The 20,075-nt window shown below is 49.5% G+C and overlaps 1 protein-coding gene across 1 annotated transcript in view; it reads right to left on the bottom strand.

Annotated features, from left to right (window-relative positions):
• LOC129693319 (small conductance calcium-activated potassium channel protein 3-like) overlaps positions 1-20,075 on the bottom strand; it is a 92,346-nt gene that overhangs the window by 57,293 nt on the left and 14,978 nt on the right. The window contains exon 2 of the mRNA XM_055630165.1: positions 8,369-8,464. Coding sequence (XP_055486140.1) covers positions 8,369-8,464 — 96 coding nt within the window. The remainder of the gene's footprint in view (positions 1-8,368; positions 8,465-20,075) is intronic.

The raw sequence follows: 20,075 nt of genomic DNA, 5'->3' as shown, positions 1-20,075 counted from the left end.
ACATTAATAGCCCATTATCTGTTATTTGCACTTCATCAGTTTATTAGAAAACATAGAGAAACATAGAAATTAGGTGCAGGAGTAGGCCATTCGGCCCTTCGAGCCTGCACCGCCATTCAATATGATCATGGCTGATCATCCAACTCAGTATCCTGTACCTGCCTTCTCTCCATACCCTCTGATCCCCTTAGCCACAAGGGCCACATCTAACTCCCTCTTAAATATAGCCAATGAACTGTGGCCCTCGACTACCCTCTGCGGCAGAGAGTTCCAGAGATTCACCACTCTCTGTGTGAAAAAAGTTCTTCTCATCTCAGTTTTAAAGGATTTCCCCCTTATCCTTAAGCTGTGACCCCTTGTCCTGGACTTCCCCAACATCGGGAGCAATCTTCCTGCATCTAGCCTGTCCAACCCCTTAAGAATTTTGTAAGTTTCTGTAAGATCCCCTCTCAATCTTCTAATTTCTAGAGAGTATAAACCAAGTCTATCCAGTCTTTCTTCATAAGACAGTCCTGACATCCCAGGAATCAGTCTGGTGAACCTTCTCTGCACTCCCTCTATGGCAATAATGTCCTTCCTCAGATTTGGAGACCAAAACTGTACGCAATACTCCAGGTGCGGTCTCACCAGGGCCCTTTGTCGGGTCTCCGTTGTCGTTGGGGCTGCAACGAGGAGCGGCCTCCAACAGGAAGACCGGGGGCTCTGGTGCCGACGACTCACCTCACCGTCGCGGAGCTGGCCGAGTCCAGAGCGGGTGGAGCGGTGGTGGAGCGCTGCTGCTGCTGCGGCCCGACCTCCGGAGATTCGGAGGCTGCAACAGCGGGTCCCTGGAGGGAGACCGCTTTTCAGGGCTCCCGCAACGGCGACTTCTCCCGCCCGAGTTGCGGGGTCGAAGAGCTCCTGGAGCGGGGCCTTACAGCACCGCCCCGCGCGGCTTGGAATGGCCGCGGGACTCTGCGAGCGCACGCCGGGGGCTCTAACATCAAGAACCCGGTGTGCGACCTCGCACCACCCGGCGTGGCTTTAATGGTCCGCGGGACAATTGCCATCGCCAGCCCGGGGCTTTGACTTTGACTCTGACATGGGGGGGGGGGGGGGCGTGCAGTGGAGAGATAAGTTTTGTTGGCCTTCCTTCACAGCAATGTGATGGATGTTTATGTAAATTATGTTGCGTCTTGGGTCTATTTGTTTGTAATGTATGGCTGCAGAAACGTCATTTCGTTTGGACCTCAAGGGGTCCAAATGACAAATAAATTGTATCTTGTATCTTGCTGTGCCACCGTGACTGCCCTTGTGATTTTATACACCTCTATAAGATCACCCCTCCATCCTCCTGCGCTCCAAGGAATAGAGTCCCAGCCTGCTCAACCTCTCCCTGCAGCTCACACCCTCTGGTCATAGAGTGATACAGCGTGGAAACAGGCCCTTCGGCCCAACTTGCCCACACCGGCCAACATGCCCCGTCTACACTAGTCCCACCTGCCCGCGTTTGGTCCATATCCCTCCAAACCTGTCCTACCCAAGTCCTGGCAATATCCTGGTAAATCCTCTCAGTACCCTCTCCAGCTTGACAACATAACGTTTCCTTTTAAAAGAAAAAGGAATGGCGAAGTTACGGTGGGAACAATGTGGGCCCCTGTTGTATTTCCCGGCCTCAGTCACGGGCAGTAATTTTTTGCAGCGCCGAGTTGCCATGGCGACCGCAACTCTTAACTCGGAGGGCAGAGATGCTGCGTTTACCGCTGGGGCCCCGCATCAAACCCAGTCAAATGCTGCCTTTGTGTGTAGCGTTCTTGCAGGCTGGCACCTTGGCACAGGCTGGCTGCCTGGGCACTGTCACGGTGCCAGGGACACGGGTTCAATCCTGACCACGGTGTGTGTGTGTCTGTGTGTGTGTCTGTGTGTGTGTCTGTGTGTGTGTGTGTGTAAGTGTGTGTGTGTGTGTGTATCTGTGTGTGTGTGTGTGTGTGTGTGTGTGTGTGTGTGTGTGTGTGTGTGTGTGTGTGTGTGTATCTGTGTGTGTGTGTGTGTGTGTGTGTGTGTGTGTGTGCGCGTGTATGTGTGTGTGTGTGACTGTGTGTGCGCGTGTGTGTGTGTGTGTGTGTGTGTGTGTGTGTGTGTGTGTGTGTGTGTGTAAGTGTGTGTGTGTGTGTGTGTGTGTGTCTGTGTGTGTGTGTGTGTGTGTGTGCGCGTGCGTGTGTGTGTAAGTGTGTGTGTGTGTGTGTCTGTGTGTGTGTGTGTGTGTGTGTGTGTATCTGTGTGTGTGTGTGTGTGTGTGTGTGTGTGTGTGTGTGTATGTGTGTGTGTGTGTGTGTGTGTGTGTGTGTGTGTGTGTGTGTGTGTGTGTGTGTGTGTGTGTGTGCGCGTGTGTGTGTGTGTGTGTGTAAGTGTGTGTGTGTGTGTGTGTGTGTGTGTGTGTCTGTGTGTGTGTGTGTGAGTGTGTGTGTGTGTGTGTGTGTGTGTGTATGTGTCTGTGTGTGTGTATGTGTGTGTATCTGTGTGTGTGTCTGTCTGCGCGCGCACACGTGTCTCTCTATGTGCGTGTGTGTCTGTGTCTGTGTCTGTGTGTGTGTGTGTCTGTGTGTGTGTGTGTGTGTCTGTGTGTGCGTGCATGCGTGTCTTTATATATATCTCTCTTTCTCTGTCTCTCCGTCTCCGCGCATGTTTGTATATGTGCATGTCTGTGTGTGTATGTGCGTGTCTGCGTGTCCGTGTGTGTATCCGTGTGTCCGTGTGTGTATGTGCGTCTATTCCAACATTTAAGTAACTGTTAGACTGGGTGTGCTTGTACATCAGTCACTGAACGTAAACATGCAGGTACAGCAGGCAGTGAAGAAAGCAAATGGCATGTTAAGAATTTGATATGTTTCGATAAGATGCCCTCTCATCCATCTAAATTCCAGTGAATACAAGCCCAGTCGACCCATTCTTTCATCATATGTCAGTCCCGCCATCCCGGGAATTAACCTGGTGAACCTACACTGGGCCATCTCAATAGCAAGAATGTCCTTCCACAAATTAGGAGACCCAAACTGCACACAATACTCCAGGTGCGGTCTCACCAGGGCCCTGTACAACTGCAGAAGGACCTCATTGCTCCTCAACTCAAATCCTCTCGCTATGAAGGCCAACATGCCATTTGCTTTCTTCACTGCCTGCTGAACCTGCATGTTTACTTTCAGTGACTGGTGTACAAGGACACCCAGGTCTCGTTGCATCTCCCCTTTTCCAAATCTGACACCATTCAGATAATAATCTGCCTTCTATTACAGAGGCGCTGTCCTGTGCGGTATGGCTGCCCAGCCTGCAGCTGTCCGTTTTTTTTCCTCTCTTTTTTTTATTTTTAGTTAGTTGAGTTTTTTGTTCTGGAGGTCTAGCCTTTTTTACGTGGGGGGAGGGGGAAACTACTTTCAGGGTCCCTACCTAGTCGGAGAGGCAGCTTTTCTCCGGGTTGCACAGTCGACCCGTCCTCGCGGCCTACCAGCGGGCCTGAAGCGGCGTTTCACGAGGGGGCCGCCCAGAACCACGGCCAGCAGCGGCACAGCGCTGGAGCGCTATCACGGAGCGGGCGAAGCCTTGCCCGGCTCGCCGCGCTGGAACTCCGGTGAGCTGAAGACCGCCGAGATAAACATCGCGGAGCCGTGGGGCTGCGCCGAACTTTAACATCGGGAGCCCGGGATCTCTCAGCGAGATCGCCAGCTGTCCAGCTCCGTCCGGCGCGGCCTTGTCGGCTTCGGAAGCCGCGGCCTCCAGCACGGAAGCGGCCGTTACGGGGTCCCCCAAGCCGCTGTGAGGATTCTCCCGACGCCGGAGCTACATCACCCGGCAAGAACGGCCTGGAACATCCGTGGAGGCAACTGTGGAGGCCTCAATAGGCCCGACTATTGGAGAACTGGGGATGGGGACTGGACATTGTGCTTCCCCCCCCCATTGTGGGGGGATGTTTTTATGTTTAAATGCCTTTATTACTGTTGTGTCTGTATTAGAAACATAGAAACATAGAAATGAGGTGCAGGAGTAGGCCATTCGGCCCTTCGAGCCTGCACCGCCATTCAATATGATCATGGCTGATCATCCAACTCAGTATCCCGTCCCTGCCTTCTCTCCATACCCTCTGATCCCCTTAGCCACAAGGGCCACATCTAACTCCCTCTTAAATATAGCCAATGAACTGTGGCCTCAACTACCCTCTGTGGCAGAGAGTTCCAGAGATTCACCACTCTCTGTGTGAAAAAAAGTTCTCTTCATCTCGGTTTTAAAGGATTTCCCCCTTATCCTTAAGCTGTGACCCCTTGTCCTGGACTTCCCGAACATCGGGAACAATCTTCCTGCATCTAGCCTGTCCAACCCATTAAGAATTTTGTAAGTTTCTAGAAGATCCCCTCTCAATCTCCTAAATTCTAGAGAGTATAAACCAAGTCTATCCAGTCTTTCTTCATAAGACAGTCCTGACATCCCAGGAATCAGTCTGGTGAACCTTCTCTGCACTCCCTCTATGGCAATAATGTCCTTCATCAGATTTGGAGACCAAAACTGTACGCAATACTCCAGGTGTGGTCTCACCAAGACCCTGTACAACTGCAGTAGAACGTCCCTGCTCCTATACTCAAATCCTTTCGCTATGAAGGCTAACATACCATTCGCTTTCTTCACTGCCTGCTGCACCTGCATGCTGACTTTCAATGACTGGTGTACCATGACACCCAGGTCTCGCTGCATCTCCCCTTTTCCTAGTCGGCCACCATTTAGATAATAGTCTGCTTTCCTGTTTTTGCCACCAAAATACCTTGGGTCTTCAAGCAAAAAATTTCACTGTGACTCGCCACATGTGACACTAAAGCATTAATAGACAATAGACAACAGGTGCAGGAATAGGCCATTCGGCCCTTCGAGCCAGCACCACCATTCAATGAACCTTCTCTGCACTCCCTCTATGGCAATAATGTCCTTCCTCAGATTTGGAGACCAAAACTGCACGCAATACTCCAGGTGTGGTCTCACCAAGACCCTGTACAACCCCTATTCTTTCTTTATGTGCTGCATGGCAAGAAGCATTTCACTACACCTAGGTGTATGTGACCAATAAAATTCTTAACTTCTTAACTAACGTAACATAACTTCTTGTTCGTGCCGCCAAAAAGTGGATAACCTCACATTTATCCACGTTACGCTGCATCTGCCCACTCACCCACCCCCTCGTACCGATGGTTTTGACTTCTAACTCAATGGAAGCAATTCAGTGCTGAGGGAAGTGGAATTGAGATCGTATCTTCCTTCAATAATATCACTTCTTACCCCCAGCGGAAAACTTTAATATTTGATATCTCTGCTGTTCCCAGTAAGTGAAAATATTTTATTAATGAAAGGAAGATGAATATCGATTCATCACTGGATAAGAGTCTTCTCATTATCTGTTCATGAGGGGACAATGTCAGATGAGGCTATATATATAACTCTCTCTTAAACCCATCCCGTGACTTGGCCTCCACTGCCCTCTGTGGCAGGGAATTCCATAAATTCACAACTCTCTGGGTGAAAAAGGTTTTTCTCACCTCGGTCTTAAATGGCCTCCCCGTTATTCTGAGACTGTGTGTGGCCCCTGGTTCTGGACTCGCCCAACATTGGGAACATTTTTCCTGCATCTAGCTTGTCCAGTCCTTTTATGAAACACTGAATGGTATAATCTGATATTATTACCACCAGTCGGCCAATATCTGTATACTTACCCAAGCAATCTAGTAGAGAACTAGAATATAAAAACAGGCATGTAATGCTAAGGGTTTATAAGACACTGGTCAGACCACATTTGGAGTATTGCGGGCAGTTAGAAACATAGAAATTAGGTGCAGGAGTAGAGGCCATTCGGCCCTTCGAGCCTGCAGTGCCATTCAATATGATCATGGCTGATCATCCAACTCAGTATCCCGTACCTGCCTTCTCTCCATACCCCCTGATCCCCTTAGCCACAAGGGCCACATCTAACTCCCTCTTAAATATAGCCAATGAACTGGCCTCAACTACCCTCTGTGGCAGAGAGTTCCAGAGATTCACCACTCTCTGTGTGAAAAAAGTTCTTCTCATCTCGGTTTTAAAGGATTTCCCCCTTATCCTTAAGCTGTGACCCCTTGTCCTGGACTTCCCCAACATCGGGAACAATCTTCCTGCATCTAGCCTGTTCCAACCCCTTAAGAATTTTGTAAGTTTCTATAAGATCCCCTCTCAATCTCCTAAATTCTAGAGAGTATAAACCAAGTCTATCCAGTCTTTCTTCATAAGACAGTCCTGACATCCTTATATATATATTTAAGACGCTGGTCAGGCCACATTTAGAGCATTGTGAAGATAAGACACAAAAAGCTGGAGTAACTCAGCGGGACAGGCAGCGACTCTGGAGAGAAGGACAGCTGCCAGTCCCCGCTGAGTTACTCCAGCATTTTGTGTCTATCTTCAATGTCAACCAGCGTCTGCAGCAATTCAATACTCAACAGTTGAAACAAAACCCACCACAAGTAAATCAAAATGCAAAATTCCACAGATTCACCACCCTCTGGCTAAAGAAATTCCTCCTCGTCTCCTTCCTAAAGGAACGTCCTTTTATTCTGAGGCTGTGCCCTCTGGTCCTAGACTCTCCCACTAGTGGAAACATCCACTCTATCCGGGCCTTTCAGGGGGGATCTTATAGAAACTTACAAAATTCTTAAGGGGTTGGACAGGCTAGATGCAGGAAGATTGTTCCCGATGTGTTCAAGAAGGAACTGTGCAGATGCTGGAAAATCGAAGGTACACAAAATTGCTGGAGAAACTCAGCAGGTGCAGCAGCATCTATGGAGCGAAGGAAATAGGCGACGTTTTGGGCCGAAACCCTTCTTCAGACCGATGGGGGGTGGGGGGGGGGGGAGAAGGAAGGAAAAGGGGAGGAGGAGGAGCCCGAGGGCGGGCGGATAGGAGGGTGGGAGGAGACAGCTAGAGGGTTAAGGGATGTTGGGGAAGTCCAGAACAAGGGGTCACACAGTTTAAGGATAAGGGGGAAATCTTTTAGGACTGAGATGAGAAAAACACTTTTCACACACAGAGAGTGGTGAATCTGTGGAATTCTCTGCCACAGAAGGTAGTTGAGGCCACACAGTTCATTGGCTATATTTAAGAGGGAGTTAGATGTGGCCCTTGTGGCTAAAGGGATCAGGGGGCATGGAGAGAAGGCAGGTATGGGATACTGAATTGGATGATTCTAAACACCTAATTTCTATGTTTCTATGTTTCACTGTTCGGTGACGTTTCAATGAGGTCCCCCCCTCTTTCTTCTAAACTCCAGCGAGTACAGGCCCAGTGCCGACAAACGCTCATCATCAAGTCGAGCCACTTTTATTTCTACAGCACCTTTAAAAAGCAACTCCCATTGGCCAAAGTGCTTTACATTGGTATAAGAACAGTATAACAAACAACAGTGGTTCATAGATTAAGTACGTACATCACTACATACATATAGCCCTCCCTCAGAGGACGTCAAGAAAGGCTTGGGGAGTAGAGATGAGTTTAAGTCTCGACTTAAAGGAGTCGATGGAGGGGGCAGTTACATAGAAACATAGAAATTAGGTGCAGGAGTAGAGGCCATTCGGCCCTTCGAGCCTGCACCAGCACCGCCATTCAATATGATCATGGCTGATCATCCAACTCAGTATCCCGTACCTGCCTTCTCTCCATACCCCCTGATCCCCTTAGCCACAAGGCCCACATCTAACTCCCTCTTAAATATAGCCAATGAACTGTGGCCTCAACTACCCTCTGTGGCAGAGAGTTCCAGAGATTCACCACTCCCTGTGTGAAAAAAGTTCTTCTCATCTCGGTTTTAAAGGATTTCCCCTTTATCCTTAAGCTGTGACCCCTTGTCCTGGACTTCCCCCAACATCGGGAACAATCTTCCTGCATCTAGCCTGTCCAACCCTTAAGAATTTTGTAAGTTTCTATAAGATCCCCTCTCAATCTTCTAAATTCTAGAGAGTATAAACCAAGTCTAATCCAGTCTTTCTTCATAAGACAGTCCTGACATCCCAGGAATCAGTCTGGTGAACCGTCTCTGCACTCCCTCTATGGCAAGAATGTCCTTCCTCAGATTTGGAACTGAGATTTCCTCAGTTCTAAGGGACGCTGTTCCACAGTCTAGGAGCTGCAACCGCAAAGGCATGGTCGATCGCCCCTCAACTTAGATGTTCAGTAACCCCAAAGACGGCCGATCTGAGGGACCCCCTCCCCCCACATTCCTGGGATGGTTCTTGTAAAACCTCCTCTGGACCCTCTCCAGAGCCGGCGCAACCTTCCTCGGACACGGACGGGGCCCAGAAACCGCCCGCAGTGCGGAGAGATGACCTACCTGGACTTCCCTGGCATGGTACGCTACGATGAGTCCCAGCAGGATCATGGTGGAGAGGCTGATAAGGCATTTCAAGGACATGGAATACTTGGAAGTCTGAAAAACAAGTCAACGGAATTTTTTTTTAACACATGGCAATCACCCCACTCACTCCCCCCCCCCCTCAGTCAAGTCAAGTCAAGTTTATTTGTCACATACACATACGAGATGTGCAGTGAAATGAAAGTGGCAACGCTCGCGGACTTTTGTGCAAAAGACAAACAACAAAACAACCAAACAAATTATACACACAATCATAACACACATATTCTTTTACATAATAAATAATGGAAGGAAAAACTTTCTGTAGAGTTAGTCCCTGGTGAGATAGGCGTTTACAGTCCGAATTGCCTCTGGGAAGAAACTCCTTCTCAACCTCTCCGTTCTCACCGCATGGCAACGGAGGTGTTTGCCTGACCGTAGCAGCTGGAACAGTCCGTTGCAGGGGTGGAAGGGGTCTCCCGTGATTTTATTTGCTCTGGAGTTGCACCTCCTGTTGTATAGTTCCTGCAGGGGGGCGAGTGAAGTTCCCATAGTGCGTTCGGCCGAACGCACTACTCTCTGCAGAGCCTTCTTGTCCTCGGCAGAGCAATTCCCAAACCAGATGGTAATGTTCCCGGACAAGATGCTTTCCACCGCCGCTGCGTAGAAGCACTGGAGGATCCTCGGAGACACTCTGAATTTCCTCAATTGCCTGAGGTGGTAAAGGCGCTGCCTTGCCTTACTCACGAGTGCTGAGGCGTGTGATGCCCATGTCATATCCTCAGTGATGTGGACTCCCAGATATTTAAAACAGTTCACCCTATCCACAGGATCCCCATTTATCCTCAATGGAGTGTACGTCCTCGGATGATGTGCCCTCCTAAAGTCCACGATCAGCTCCTTCGTTTTTTTGATGTTCAAGAGGAGGCTGTTATCCTGGCACCAGAGTGCTAGATCAGCCACCTCTCCCGGTAGGCCTTCTCATCGTTGTCTGAGATCAGGCCCACCACCACAGTGTCATCAGCATGAATCCCCCTCATAAGTTAGTGGTGGACTTTACATAGAAACATAGGTGCAGGAGTAGAGGCCATTCGGCCCTTCGAGCCTGCACCGCCATTCAATATAATCATGGCTGATCATCCAACTCAGTATCCTGTACCTGCCTTCTCTCCATACCCCCCTGATCCCTTTAGCCACAAGGGCCACATCTAACTCACTCTTAAATATAGCCAATGAACTCTGATCAAGAAGGCTCATCAGCGTCTCTTCTTCCTGAGAAGACTGAAGAAGGTCCATCTGTCTCCTCAGATCCTGGTGAACTTCTACCGCTGCACCATCGAGAGCATCCTTACCAACTGCATCACAGTATGGTATGGCAACTGCTCTGTCTCCGACCGGAAGGCATTGCAGAGGGTGGTGAAAATTGCCCAACGCATCACCGGTTCCACGCTCCCCTCCATTGAGTCTGTCCAAAGCAAGCGCTGTCTGCGGAGGGCGCTCAGCATCGCCAAGGACTGCTCTCACCCCAACCATGGACTGTTTACCCTCCTACCATCCGGGAGGCGCTACAGGTCTCTCCGTTGCCGAACCAGCAGGTCGAGGAACAGCTTCTTTCCGGCGGCTGTCACTCTACTCAACAACATACCTCGGTGACTGCCAATCACACCCCCCCCCCCCCCCCCCCCCCCCCCCCCCCCCCACCCCCCCCCGGACACTTATTATTATTTATTCAAATCGTTTGCTATGTCGCTCTTCATGGGAGATGCTAAATGCATTTCGTTGTCTCTGTACTGTACACTGACAATGATAATTAAAATTGAATCTGAATCTGAACCGGGGTACTGATTGGAGATGATCAGCCATGATCACATTGAATGGCGGTGCTGGCTCAAAGTCTGAAGGAGGGGCTCAACCCGAAACGTCACCTATTTCCTTTGCTCCGTAGATGCTGCCTCACCCGCTGAGTTTCCCCAGCATTTTTGTCTAACTATTTTATGATGTGTTTATTGGCCAAACCTGCTAACGGAACTGTGAGGTAGCTGCATCCCTCCCCCCCTCCCCTCCCACCCCCTCCTCCCCACTCCTACCTCTCCCCTCCCCCCCCCCCTGCCACCCGCTCTCACGCCCCCTCCCCCACCCTCACCCCCCCCCGTCTCCCCCCCACCTCACCCCCCCTTCTCCCCCCCCACCTCAGCCTCTTGTCCCCCCACCCCTCATTCATCAGCAAGTTTATAGTTTTTGGTTGTTTTTGTTGTTCCGCGAGCATTGCCACTTTCATTTCACTGCACATCTCGTATGTGTATGTGACAAATAAACTTGACTTGACTCACCCCCTTCTCCCCCACCTCACCCCCTTCTCCCCCCCTTCTCCCCCCTTCTCACCCCATCTCCTCTCCCCCCCCCCCACATCATCCCTCATCTCTCCCCCCCTCTCCCCTCTTCCCCCACTCTCCCCTACCTCCCCCCACCACAGAACAGGAATAATCAGACCTTCCCTTCTTCAATCCACCTGTTATTAAATCCCATTTTCTGGCCGACAGGGCCCAAGGGAAGGTGAATTTAATAATTTGCAAACCGCAAAGATCGTTCGCTGCCACTGGCAGAAAGGATAAATTATTTGTATTTAGTTCTGTTGTGCCTCGTATACGACAGAGAGAGAGCGCAAAGAGGTCCTCCTGCAGTTGTACAGGGCCCTAGAGAGACCACACCTGGAGTGTTGTGTGCAGTTTTGGTCCCCTAATTTGAGGAAGGACGTTCTTGCTATTGAGGGAGCCCAGCGTAGGTTCACCAGGTCAATCCCCGGGATGGCGGGACTGTCATATGCTGAGAGAATGGAGCGGCTGGGCTTGTACACTCTGGAGTTTAGAAGGATGAGAGGGAATCTCATTGAAACATATAAGATTATTAAGGGTTTAAGAGAGAACTGCAGATGCTGGAGAATCGAAGGTTACACAAAAAAGCTGGAGAAACTCAGCGGGTGCAGCAGCATCTATGGAGCGAAGGAAATAGGCAACGTTTCGGGTCTGAAGAAGGGTTTCGGCCCGAAACGTTGCCTATTTCCTTCGCTCCATAGATGCTGCTGCACCCGCTGAGTTTCTCCAGCTTTTTTGTGTAACCTAAGATTATTAAGGGTTTGGACACGCTAGAGGCAGGAAACATGTTCTCGATGTTGGGGGGTGTCCAGAACCAGGGGCCACACACACACACAGTTTAAGAATAAGGGGCAAGCCATTTAGAATGGAGATGAGGAAACAGTTTTTCACACAGAGAGTTGTGAGTCTGTGGAATTCTCTGCCTCAGACGGCAGTGGAGGACAAGTCAATGGATATTTTTAAGGCTGAAATAGATAGATTAGTACGGGTGTTAGAGGTTATGGTAAGAAGGCAGGAAATGGGGTTCGGAGGGAGAGATAGATCAGCCATGATTGAAGAGGTTCATAAGTTCTGGAAGCAGAATTAGGCCATTCGGCCCATTGAGTCTACTCCGCCATTCAATCATGGCTGATCTATCTCTCCCTCCTAACCCCGTTCTCCTGGCGGAGTAGACTTGAAGGGCCGAAGGGCATAAACGGTGGCACAGCAGTAGAGTTACAGCCCCACGGCACCAGAGATCCGGGTTCGATCCCGACTACGGGTGCTGTCCGTGCGGAGTTTGTACGTTCTTCCCATGCATGACCTGCGTGGGTTTTCTCCAGGTGCTCCGGTTTCCTCCCACACTCCAAAATGTACAGGTTTGTAGGTTAAGTGGGTTTATTATCAATGTAAAATTGCCCCTAGTGTGTGTAGGATGGTGCTAGTGTGCGGGGGGGGGTCGCTGGTCGGCACGGACTCGGTGGGCCGAAGGGCCTGTTTCAGCGCTGTATCTCGAAACTGAACTAACCATGCATGGAGGCAGCTGTCAGAAGGATTGGATGTTATCTATCCAGCTGTGCCCACAGTTGTTCCAGATGTGCCCAAACGGCCCCTGGGATCATGAGACATCTGTGATCAGTCAATTCAGATGCAAGGCAGACTGAAGCCATACGCTAAATGGAGGAACAACATCTGATATTTTGCTTGGGCAGCTTACACCCCAGGGGTATGAACTTTGATTTCTCAAACTTCAAGTAACCCTTGCACCCCCTCTCTCCATCCCCTCCCTCACCCAAGTGGTACTAGCTTCAAAGTCATCTTGTTGAGTTTCATTGTCTGTAACTGGTTTTCACCAAGCCCATCGCAACAACAAAAATCATTACTTTTCTGCACATCTTTCATTCATGTCTGTGTGCAATTCTCTGCCTCAGAGGGCGGTTCTCTGGATGCGTTCAACAGAGAGCTAGATAGGGCTCTTAAAAGATAGCGGAGTCAGGGGATATGGGGAGAAGGGGTACGTGGTTGAGGATGATCAGCCGTGATCACATTGAATGGCGGTGCTGGCTCGAACCATAGAAATTCACCACACAGAGAGTGGTGAATCTGTGGAATTCTCTGCCACAGAGTGTAGTTGAGGCCACAGTTCATTGGCTGTATTTAAGAGGGAGTTAGATGTGGCCCTTGTGGCTAAAGGGATCAGGGGGTATGGAGAGAAGGCAGGTACAGGATACCGAGTTGGATGATCAGCCATGATCATATTGAATGGCGGTGCAGGCTCAAAGGGCCGAATGGCCTCTACTTTCTGCACTCTGTGTCTACCTATTCTATGTTCCACTATGACCCGACCCGCTGAGTTATGGTCCAGCACTCTAAGTAGAAACGTCACCTTCTGGATCCATGTTCCCCGAAACAGATCCTGCCCGAAACGACCCGCTGAGCTCCATAGATGCTGCTGCACCGCTGAGCACTCTGTGAAACGTCACCTATCCATGTTCTCCACACAGATGCTGCCTGACCCGCTGAGTTACTCCAGCACTCTGTGAAACGTCACCTATCCATGTTCTCCACACAGATGCTGCCTGACCCGCTGAGTTACTCCGGCACTCTGTGAAACGTCACCTATCCATGTTCTCCACACAGATGCTGCCTGACCCGCTGAGTTACTCCAGCACTCTGTGAAACGTCACCTATCCATGTTCTCCACAGATGCTGCCTGACCCGCTGAGTTATGGTGCAGCAGCATCTATGGAGCTAAGGAAATAGGCAACGTTTCGGGCCGAAACCCTTCTGGAAATAGGCAACGTTTCGGGCCGAAACCCTTCCGGGTTTCGGCCCGAAACGTTACCTATTTCCTTAGCTCCATAGATGCTGCTGCACCCGCTGAGTTACTCCAGCCTACCTCTGCACCTATTGTCTATTGTCTATTTGTTCTATATCTCCCCACATCACCGTCTAGATCTCTCCTTTCCCTCTCCCCCCCGACTCTCAGTCTGAAGAAGGGTCTTGACCCGAAACATCACCCATTCCTTCTCTCCTGAGACGCTGCCCGTCCCGCTGAGTTACTCCAGCATTTTGTGTCTGTCTTCGGTTTAAACCAGCACCGGCAGTTCCTTCCTGTACAGACGCAATCGCTCTTCAATGCCAAAGTGACGTGTGTAAGGACCTTAATCTCCCTGAAAAATCAGAAATCTCAGCTCTCATCAATCCATTCCCTGCGGTTTTGGAGACTGAAATTAAGCCTCTTAACAAAGGAACAGAAAATGATATCAGGAGACAGCGAAGAGAGAGAAAGATAATTATGTAGAGAAGGGAAAAAAAATAATTCACAAAGTGCTTAGGTTTAGTTAAGGGAAACAGCGCGGAAACAGGCCCTTCGGTCCACTGAGCCTATACTGACCAGCGATCCCCACACACTAACACTATCCAACACACCCTAGGGATGTATTTACAATTTTTCTGAAGCCAATTAACCTGCACATCTTTGAAATAGAAACATAGAAAATAGGTGGAGGAGGAGGCCATTCGGCCCTTCGAGCCAGCACTGCCATTCATTGTGATCATGGCTGATCGTCCCCCATCAATAACCCGTGCCTGCCTTCTCCCCATATCCCTCGACTCCACTAGCCCCTAGAGCTCTATCCAACTCTCTCTTAAATCCATCCAGTGACTTGGCCTCCACTGCCCTCTGTGACAGGGAATTCCACAAATTCACAACTCTCAATGTTGGGCGAGTCCAGAACCAGGGGCCACACACACAGTCTCAGAAAAAAGGGGAGGTCATTTAAGGCTGAGGTGAGAAAAAAACTTTTTCACCCAGAGGGTTGTGAATTTGTGGAATTCCCTGCCACAGAGGGCAGTGGAGGCCAAGTCACTGGATGGATTTAAGAGAGAGTTAGATAGAGCTCTAGGGGCTAGTGGAGTCAAGGGATATGGGGAGAAGGCAGGTACGGGTTATTGATTGGGGACGATCAGCCGTGATCACAGTGAGTGGTGGTGCTGGCTCAAAGGGCCGAATGGCCTCCTACTGGTTCTGGAGAGATGAGCTTTAGGGGCTAGTGGTGTCAAGGGATATGGGGAGAAGGCAGTTTTTCTCACCTCAGTCTTAGATGACCTCCCCTTTATTCTAAGACCAGGAGGTGGCCATTCTGTAGCCCATCCCGCCAGCACCGCCATTCATTGTGATCATCCCCTATCAATAACCCGTGCCTGCCTGGCCCCTGGTTCTGGACTTGTCCAACATTGGGAACATTTTTCCTGCATCTAGCTTGTCCAGTCCTTTTATAATTGTATGTGTTTCTATAAGATCCCCCCACCTCTTCCTTCTAAACTCCAGTGAATCTTTTCAATAAAATGTGGGAGCAAGCCTGATATCCTGGAGAAAACCCACGCAGGTCACGGGGAGAACGTACAAACTCCATGCAGACACAGAAACATAGTAAATAGGTGCAGGAGTTCGACTACCCAAAATCAGTACCCTGTTCCTGCCTTCTCCCCGTATCTCTTGTTTCCGTTAGCCTCAAGAGCTAAACCTAACTCTCTCTTGAAAACATCCAGAGAATCGACCTTTCACTGCCTTCTGTGCAGAGAATCCCACAGATTCACCACTCTCTGGGTGAAACCTGTGCAGGTCACGGGGAGATCGTGCAAACTCCGCGCTCGTGGTCAGGATGTTAAACCCGGTGCTGTGGCGCTGTGGGCCAGCAACTCGACCATTTATGATCACGGCTGATCAGTTCCTCATTCCTGCCTTCTCCCCGTATCATAGAAACATAGAAAACATAGAAATTAGGTGCAGGAGTAGGCCATTCGGCCCTTCGAGCCTGCACCGCCATTCAATATGATCATGGCTGATCATCCAACTCAGTATCCCGTACCTGCCTTCTCTCCATACCCTCTGATCCCCTTGGCCACAAGGGCCACATCTAACTCCCTCTTAAATATAGCCAATGAACTGGCCTCAACTACCCTCTGTGGCAGAGAGTTCCAGAGATTCACCACTCTCTGTGTGAAAAAAGTTCTCCTCATCTCGGTTTTAAAAGGATTTCCCCCTTATCCTTAAGCTGTGACCCCTTGTCCTGGACTTCCCCAACATCGGGAACAATCTTCCTGCATCTAGCCTGTCCAACCCCTTAAGAATTTTGTAAGTTTCTATAAGATCCCCTCTCAATCTCCTAAATTCTAGAGAGTATAAACCAAGTCTATCCAGTCTTTCTTCATAAGACAGTCCTGACATCCCAGGAATCAGTCTGGTGAACCTTCTCTGTACTCCCTCTATGGCAATAATGTCCTTCCTCAGATTTGGAGACCAAAACTGCACGCAAGTATCCCTTGATTCCGTTAGCCCCAGGAGCTAAATCTAACTCTCTCTTGAAAACATAGAAACATAGAAATTAGGTGCAGGAGTAGAGGCCATTCGGCCCTTCGAGCCTGCACCGCCATTCAATATGATCATGGCTGATCATCCAGAGAATCGACCTTCCACTGCGCTTCTGTGGCAGAGAATTCCACAGATTCACGACTCTCTGGGTGAAAAAGTTTTTCCTCATCTCAGTCCTAAATGGCCGACCCCTTTATTCTTAGACAGCACCAGCAGTCAGGATGGAACCCGGGTCACTCTCTGTCGCTGTGAGGCAGCAGCTCTACCCGCTGCACCACAGTGCCGTCCCCCACTATATTTAGCTGGCTGGCATTGTTTTGGTCTGACGGGCTCTGGGGGATTGCTGCTCCTGTTGTCATTGGAAACAAAATATTTTGGCTGTGCTGTCTGTTCAAGCGATCCCTCGGCAGCCCTGAAAACACTTTGAGACACAGATGCTGCCGTCATAAGTTCATAGGTTCGTCAGCCATAGGAGCAGAGTTAGGCCATTCGGCCCATCAATCACAGTCGATCTATCTCTCCCTCTCAACCCCATTCACCTGTCTTCGTCCTGTAAACCTTTGAGTGTGTGTGTGTGTGTGTGTGTGTGTGTGTGTGTGTGTGTGTGTGTGTGTGTGTGTGTGTGTGTGTGGTGTGTGTGTGTGTGTGTGTGTGTGTGTGTGTGTGTATGTGTGTGTGTGTGTGTTGCGGGTAGAGCTGCTACCTCACAGCGCCAGAGACCCGAATGCGGGCGCTGTCTGTGCGGAGTTTGCACGTTTCTCCCCGTAACCTGCGTGGGTTTTCTCCAAGATCTTCGGTTTCCTCCCGCACTCCAAACGTTTGGAGGTTGTTGGCTGCAACCTTCCCTCCAATGACGAACTCTGCACTGCAAGGGCCAGGAAGCGAGCGGGCAAGATCATCTCTGACCTGGCCACAAACTCTTTGAATCACTTCCCTCTGGAAGGCGACTCCGGACCGTCAAAGCTGCCACACCCAGACATAAAAACAGTTTTTCCAAAATGCTGGAGAAACTCAGCGGGTGCATCAGCATCTATGAAGCGAAGGAAATAGGCAACATAGAAACATAGAAAATAGGTGCAGGAGGCCATTCGGCCCTTCGAGCCTGCACCGCCACTCAATATGATCATGGCTGATCATCCAACTCAGTATCCTGTACCTGCCTTCTCTCCATACCCCCTGATCCCTTTAGCCACAATGGCCACATCTAACTCCCTCTTAAATATAGCCAATGAACTGTGGCCTCAACTACCTTCTGCGGGAGAGAATTCCACAGATTCACCACTCTCTGTGTGAAAAAAGTTTTCCTCATCTCGGTCCTAAAAGATTTCCCCTTTATCCTTAAACTGTGACGTTTCGTGGCGGTGAATGGCAGTGCTGGCTCGAAGGGCTGAATGGTCTACTCCTGCACCTATTGTCTATTGTCTATTGTTTAAGAAACATTTAGGCAGGTATGTGGATAGGACAGGTTTTGGAGGGATACGGGCCAAACGCGGGCAGACGGGACTAGCAGGTTGGCCAAAGGGCCTGTTTCCACGCTGTATCTCTAAACTAAAGTGTTAATATCAGTCTGAAGAAGGGTTTCGGCCCGAAACGTTGCCCATTTCCTTCGCTCCATAGATGCTGCTGCACCCGCTGAGTTTCTCCAGCACTTTTGTCTACCTTCGATTCTCCAGCATCTGCAGTTCCTTCTTAAACAACCTTCCTCAGCTTCGGATCCCAAAACTGCCCGCAATACTCCAAATGTGGTCTGACCAGTGTCTTATAAACCCTTAGCATTACATCCCTGTTTTTATATTCTAGTTCTCTACTAGATTGCTTGGGTAAGCATACAGATATTGGCCTACTGGTGGTAATAATATCAGATTATACCATTCAGTGTTTCATAAAAGGACTGGACAAGCTAGATGCAGGAAAAATGTTCCCAATGATGGGCGAGTCCAGAACCAGGGGCCACACACAGTCTCAGAATAACGGGGAGGCCATTTAAGACCGAGGTGAGAAAAACCTTTTTCACCCAGAGAGTTGTGAATTTATGGAATTCCCTGCCACAGAGGGCAGTGGAGGCCAAGTCACTGGATAGATTTTAAGCGAGAGTTAGATAGAGCTCTAGGGGCTGGTGGAGTCAAGGGATATGGGGAGAAGGCAGGCATGGGTTATTGATAGGGGATGATCAGCCATGATCATAATGAATGGCGGTGCTGGCTCAAATGGCCTCCTTCTGCACCTATTTTCTATGTTTCTCTGGGTGAAAAAGTTTTTTCTCACCTCAGTCTTAAATGGCCTCCCCTTTATTCTAAGTGTGGCCCCTGGTTCTGGACTCACCCAACATTGGGAACATTTTTCCTGTATCTAGCTTGTCCAGTCCTTTTATAATTTTATATGTTTCTCTAAGATCAACCCACTCATCCTTCTAAACTTCTAAAACCCTTAGAAACATAGAAATTAGTTGCAGGAGTAGGCCATTCGGCCCTTCGATCCTGCACCGCCATTCAATATGATCATGGCTGATCATCCAACTCCGTATCCCGTACCTGCCTTCTCTCCATACCCTCTGATCCCCTTAGCCACAAGGGCCACATCTAACTCCCTCCTTAAATATAGCCAATGAACTGTGGCCTCAACTACCTTCTGTGGCAGAGAATTCCACAGATTCACCACTCTCTGTGTGGTGAATTTCTATGGTTCAAGCCTGCACCGCCATTCAATATGATCATGGCTGATCATCCAACTCAGTATCCTGTACCTGCCTTCTCTCCATACCCTCTGATCCCCTTAGCCACAAGGGCCACATCTAACTCCCTCTTAAATATAGCCAATGAACTGGCCTCAACTACCCTCTGTGGCAGAGAGTTCCAGAGATTCACCACTCTCTGTGTGAAAACAACCTTCTTCAGTCTCGACCCATTCCTTCTCTCCAGAGATGCTGCCTGTCCCGCTGAGTTACTCCAGCTTTTTTGTGTCTACCTTCGGTCTAAACCAGCACCTGCAGTTCCTTCCTGCACAGTGCTGAACAAATTAAGTCGTAAACAATCTCCCAATACCGCAATGATTGGTAACGCTCAGATAATTGGTAATATTACATTGATCGGTAATAATTGGTGCATCAGACGCTGTTTTCTAAAATTCTCTAGATTTTAAAAAGGTTGTGGCTGACCGAAGAACCCACAAAAACAATATTTGGGAAAGATCGGAGATAGAGTGCAGGAAACGGATCAGTAGTTAGTCGCTGATCTTCCATTAAGGATATTGCCAGGATCCATTAAAGAAATTAGGAAGGGCATTTCGAAAAACCGTAATGCAATCAAATAGAGTTAGCGAGCTTTTACAAGCTTTGGCAAATTAATTACAGCTTTTTCATGGGGGTAGAGGGAAGTAAATTGACAGAAATTGTCGTCATATATTAGTCAGTGGTGGTGCACAAAGCAGAGTCAATAGTTGTGTTTTGTTTACTGTCCCGTGTACCGAGGTACAGTGAAAAGCTTTCGTTGCGTGCTATCCAGTCAGCGGAAAGGCAATGCATAGAAAATAGGTGCAGGATGAGGCCATTCGGGCCCTTCGAGCCAGCACCGCCATTCATTGTGATCATGGCTGATCGTCCCCAATCAATCACCCGTGCCTGCCTTCTCCCCATATCCCTCGACTCCACTCGCCCCTAGAGCTCGATCTAACTCTCTCTTAAATCCATCCAGTGACTTGGCCTCCACTGCCCTCTGTGGCAGGGAATTCCACAAATTCGCAACTCTCTGGGTGAAAAAGTTTTTTCTCACCTCAGTCTTAAATGGCCTCCCCTTTATTCTGAGACTGTGTGTTGCCCCTGGTTCTGGACTCACCCATCATTGAGAGTTGCGAATTTGTGGAATTCCCAGCCACAGAGGGCAGTGGAGGCCAAGTCACTGGATGGATTTAAGAGAAAGTTAGATAGAGCTCTAGGGGCTGGTGGAGTCTGGACTCGCCCAAC

The sequence above is a fragment of the Leucoraja erinacea genome, unplaced genomic scaffold, assembly GCF_028641065.1.
Source record: "Leucoraja erinacea ecotype New England unplaced genomic scaffold, Leri_hhj_1 Leri_259S, whole genome shotgun sequence".
NCBI classification, from domain to species: domain Eukaryota; kingdom Metazoa; phylum Chordata; class Chondrichthyes; order Rajiformes; family Rajidae; genus Leucoraja; species Leucoraja erinaceus.
This window is presented reverse-complemented; position numbering and strand designations above follow the sequence as displayed.